This window comes from Lupinus angustifolius, chromosome LG08 (assembly GCF_001865875.1).
Source record: "Lupinus angustifolius cultivar Tanjil chromosome LG08, LupAngTanjil_v1.0, whole genome shotgun sequence".
NCBI lineage: Eukaryota > Viridiplantae > Streptophyta > Magnoliopsida > Fabales > Fabaceae > Lupinus > Lupinus angustifolius.
Genome location: NC_032016.1, coordinates 3010102 through 3014770, shown reverse-complemented (window position 1 = coordinate 3014770; position 4669 = coordinate 3010102). Strand labels below are relative to the sequence as shown.

Sequence of the window (4669 nt, the reverse complement as noted above, 5' to 3'; positions counted from 1 at the left end):
ATGTAAGAATGCATCTTGTGACATGAAAGAATATACTATTTTGTTTTGAATATTATAACTCTTGAAGTGGAGAGTTGTGAATGAAATGGTAGACTCTCGGAAAAGAGTCTATATATAGTGTTTGATGGAATCACTATACTCATCAGAAAAAGACTTTAAACATAGTCTCAATCTCTGTCCAGAAACGTTGTTCTATTAGTCATCAATAAAGAAAAACATATAATGAAAGGGAAAGAGATAGAAGGGTTTCTCTATTGACAAAGAACAACATACAACATCAAAAAGGAGGATCATGTCGCAATGGATAGAGATAATCTATAACTATTCTTATAATGTGAAAACTATGATTTCTTAAGATTTATTTACACATGGTTTCCATAATATAACTTACAAATATTAAACAACAAAATAATACTTTTCTTCTATATTTGACGAAGCTCAATTTTCTTAGGTTTTTATGTCGTCACTTTTTAAAAACAATAACACCCATATTTTATAAAATTTATTAAATCAATCCTTATGTAATTTATAACGCCAGAAAGTTAACCTTTGTTTCCCAATTTATCTTTGCATGATTCTATTAAACAAAAAAAAATGGATTGATATACATGTTAATGAAGAAAATGGAGAAATATAACATAAACAAAGAAACATGACAATACTGAACAACAAAGATAATATTTTTCTTCTATATTTGATGAAGCTTCAAAGATTATTCAAAAGAAACAATAGTAACAAAAATAACTTTGTGTATAATCAAAAGGTGGAGAAGAAGAAAGAATGATGTAGCCAAAATATATTTCTCCACATTCCAAAATCTTCAATAATTCTGCAAAAGAAAGAGTTGCAACCGTAACCTTTGTATTTTAAAAACAAAAAAAGAAGATAAAAAGGTGGCAATATTCAACAAAATAGCATCTAAAAAAGGTATATTTCTTCTATATTCCAAAAAAATTGATTATCTAAAATGTTGGGCTAACATAACCAAAAAAGAATTTGGGCTAATGATAAATTTCTATTATTATTTTTAGGATTGTTTGTTTATTTATTAATAATGGTAACTATAGTTATTAATTTATTATTTTTTTACTTTGCATTTCTTTCTCTAATTTTTTTTTTATATATCTTTGAAAGATCAATTGATTTATTTTATGAAAAATAATGTAACAATTGTATACACACTCCAGCACACTAGTACATGAACAAAGCAACTAGCAAAGCTGTTGGGAGTACTAATCATCTCTTATATTTTTTTCCACATCTTCTAAGATTAACTCCTAAAACCTTTAAAGTCCATTTACGTGATGGATTTTAAAGGGGAAAGAGGAAAAAATGAAGACTTAGGAATCATGAAATATATTTATGAGTTAACTTTTATCATTTTTTATCCTTCCAAACTCAATTCACAAATTGAACCCTTAATTAATTTCTTCCTTAATCAATTGTTGCAACTTTAGGAACATGAACAGGAAACTCATGAATCTCATCCATCCAAGGATTCTTCTCCTTTGCTGGATCAATTGTCCTCAATGCATGCCACACTGCACTATTGCACTTGAATCCAGAACCAAATGCAATTTGCCAAGTCCTATCACCTTTTCTGATCCTTCCTTTAGCTTCAGTGTATGCCAATTCATACCACAATGAACTACTAGAAGTGTTACCAAACCTATTCAAAGTCATTCTTGATGGTTCCATATGCCAATCACTTAGCTCAAGATTTTTCTCCAACTCATCTAGCACTGCTCTTCCTCCAGCATGGATACAAAAGTGCTCAAAAGCTAACTTAAAATCTGGAATATAAGGCTTTATTTTCATCTTGAATACTTTCCTAGCAACCAATGTAGCAAAGAACAATAATTGCTCTGACATAGGAAGGACTAATGGCCCAAGTGTTGTGATGTTGGTTTTCAATGCTTCTCCAGCAACAGCCATTAAGTCCTTTGAGAGTGCAACACCAATTGTTTTCTTCTCATCTTCTTCTTGGAATACACAACCATAAGATTTGTTATCTGCACCTTTGTGAGTTCTCACTGTATGGACCAATTGGTATTTGGCTCTTCTTCTGTCAGAGGATTTGTTTGAGAGGAGAATTGCAGCTCCACCCATTCTAAAGAGGCAGTTTGAGACTAACATTGACCTATTGTTGCCAAAATACCAGTTGAGTGTGATATTTTCCATGCTCACTACTAAGGCATAAGAGTTAGGGTGTACCTATAAATATATAAGAAGGTGAATAGTTAGACATAAAGTATCTACTATAAAAATGAATGAAAGTCCTCTTACAATTATACTTGTATTCTTATTATATTTATCATGATAAAAAAAATTTACTCTTAAAACTAAATGGAAAAACTACACCTCCATCTTCATTAATAGAGAGGAGTCCAACCTTATAAAAAATACATAATAACCACACGTACATAACTTTTAATGGATTTGCTTCTTGTCCAATGCTACAAATATATAGCAGAATTTCTAGGTATATTAAGGTTATAACTTTAAATTAATGATTATCTAATTCTCGACGAAATTATAAGGTTGTTTATCTTGTGACATAGAGGTCATAACTTTAAATCTTTAAAATAATCTCTCCACTTATGAAGGAACAATGATCCTTTCCATTAATGCAAAGACAAATACTTGATTTTACATTTGTTTTCAATGACAAAATGTTATTCTATTGTATATAAAATAATAAAAATGTATTATTATGTTATTGTTTTCCTTTTTGTGGTATTTGTCTCTCCATTAATGAAGAGAATTCTTACTCCTAAAGATGAGGCTGCAAAGCCTATGTACAATGAATTATCCTTTTTTATTATTTAATTTCAACACTTTATTTTCCAAATTGCACATGTGGGAAGAAAATGCATATGAGACATACCAAAAAGGGTTATATCTTTGAGATACTAATAAATAGAATGCCTAACTTAACTAAACTGACAACAACATGGACAGCGGGACATGTGAACAACTGATGCTGCAGTTGCCATTAGAAACTTCAATTCTTTGCATGAGAAGCCTACTTGTGGTCCAAAATATGTTTAGTAAACCCAAATATCATCATATACAATTGGTTTTTAATTTTACACCACTTAGCTATAGCCATATATAGAACATGCTTTCTTCACTAGATGAAGTCATAACTAAATCATCATGAGCTAAAATTATAAGTGACACCTAAGTGATGTATAAGTGGAGTTGTTGACACTCTAATTTGCTTACCAACCGTACTTAATTAATAATCAATCAAAATTTATAAAAATAAAAATTAAATTATCAATGATTAAAAGAAGTATAAATAAACAAATTAAAGTGTCAATAGGCTATGAAATTAAATCTAGTATGACTCAATAAGAGACAGGGACTAAAAATTTTAAAGAAAAAGAAAAAAGTGCAAACCTGAAGAAGCTGTTTGGTTAGGTCTATAGAGAGAAGTCCAGCACTGCAACCCATGCCACCAAGATTATAGCTTTGAATATTCCCTCTTAACTTATAGTGGTTCACAATCATTGCAGATAGAGAAGGTGTTGGATTAAACAAACTACAATTCACAACCAAAATCCCAATATCCTTAGCATTCACACCAGTTTTTGCCAAAAGCTGATCAATAGCTCCAAACATAACTTCCTCAGCTTCTTTCCTTGCTTCAGCCATATTAGGATTTGGTGGTACCCTCAATATTGCTGGGGGCAAATAAGTCTTTTGACCCAAACCAGACCTTTCAAGTATCTTCTTCTGAAAGGCCAAATTCTCATCTGAAAAGGTTCCAGTTAACCTAGACCTATCCATGAAAATCTCCCTAGTGCAAATGGAATTTTCTTCTGGCTTGTAACATGCAAAGTCTACCAAGTAAACACCTCTTGGCCTGCTCATAAAGTAAAGGGTAGCAAGAAATACTATGAGGCTAGAACATAGAGTCACTGAGACAAGATTGAACTTGAGATTCTCCCATAATTGGACAACATCATTTATAGATATTGTTGATAAATGAGCTGAAGCTAACCCAAGAAAGGGTATGAGCAAAAGGTACATAGCGTTGGAGATTAAGATATGGTACCCAAGCTTCACATACTTAAGCCTCACAGATAGAAGAAAGTTTGGAAGCTTCCTTTTTCCTTGTGGAGATTCAAAAGAAATTGTTCCTGAATCTAAGTTTTGTTGGTTCTTGTTATTTGCCATGAGGAGAAGGGAAGTGGCTTTGGAAACTTGGAAGAGTACTCAAAACAGAAGAAAACAAAGATTAATAGCACTAGAAATTTAAAAAAAAAAAATATTGTGGGTTTGGATTTTCCTTCTCAATGGGAAACTTGTTAACTTTGGAAAAGAGTATATGTTTGCCTAAACGAGTGAAAGAAAAAGAAAGGGAAGAAAGATGAATGTGTTGCAAAAATGTGGAAGATGGGTGGGTATTTTAAAGGGTATATGGAGTGAGATTGAGGGAGTGGGGGTCCTTAAGGGAAAATAGCAGATACAACTGCCCCAACGAACTTCTTAATTGTTAACATACAAGGGCATTGAATAAGCCAACTGGGAACTTTGTTGCCTTACTTTCCTTCTTCTTTGGGTTTTTTACATTAATTTTGACCTTGTTTTTCCTTATTATTATTACTATTTAGCCACTTATTTTATTTAACATTTTTTCATTCATTCATAAAGTATAAAG

General features: G+C 31.5%; 1 protein-coding gene across 1 annotated transcript; it reads right to left on the bottom strand.

Annotated features, from left to right (window-relative positions):
- Positions 1127 to 4406, bottom strand: LOC109354836 (3-ketoacyl-CoA synthase 11-like). The gene is made up of 4 exons (XM_019597591.1): positions 4287 to 4406; positions 3406 to 4190; positions 1417 to 2214; positions 1127 to 1284 (listed from the first exon to the last, which is right to left on the bottom strand). The coding sequence occupies exons 2-3, from the start codon at positions 4183 to 4185 to the stop codon at positions 1435 to 1437; spliced, it is 1560 nt and encodes a 519-aa protein (XP_019453136.1). The 5' UTR covers positions 4186 to 4190; positions 4287 to 4406; the 3' UTR covers positions 1127 to 1284; positions 1417 to 1434.

Coding starts and splice junctions, on each gene's coding strand:
- LOC109354836 (XM_019597591.1), bottom strand. CDS start 4,185: ATGGCAAATAACAAGAACCAACAAAACTTAGATTCAGGAACAATTTCT. Junction 2,215..3,405: donor TAACCAAACAGCTTCTTCAG/GTTTGCACTTTT, acceptor ATATATTTATAG/GTACACCCTAACTCTTATGC.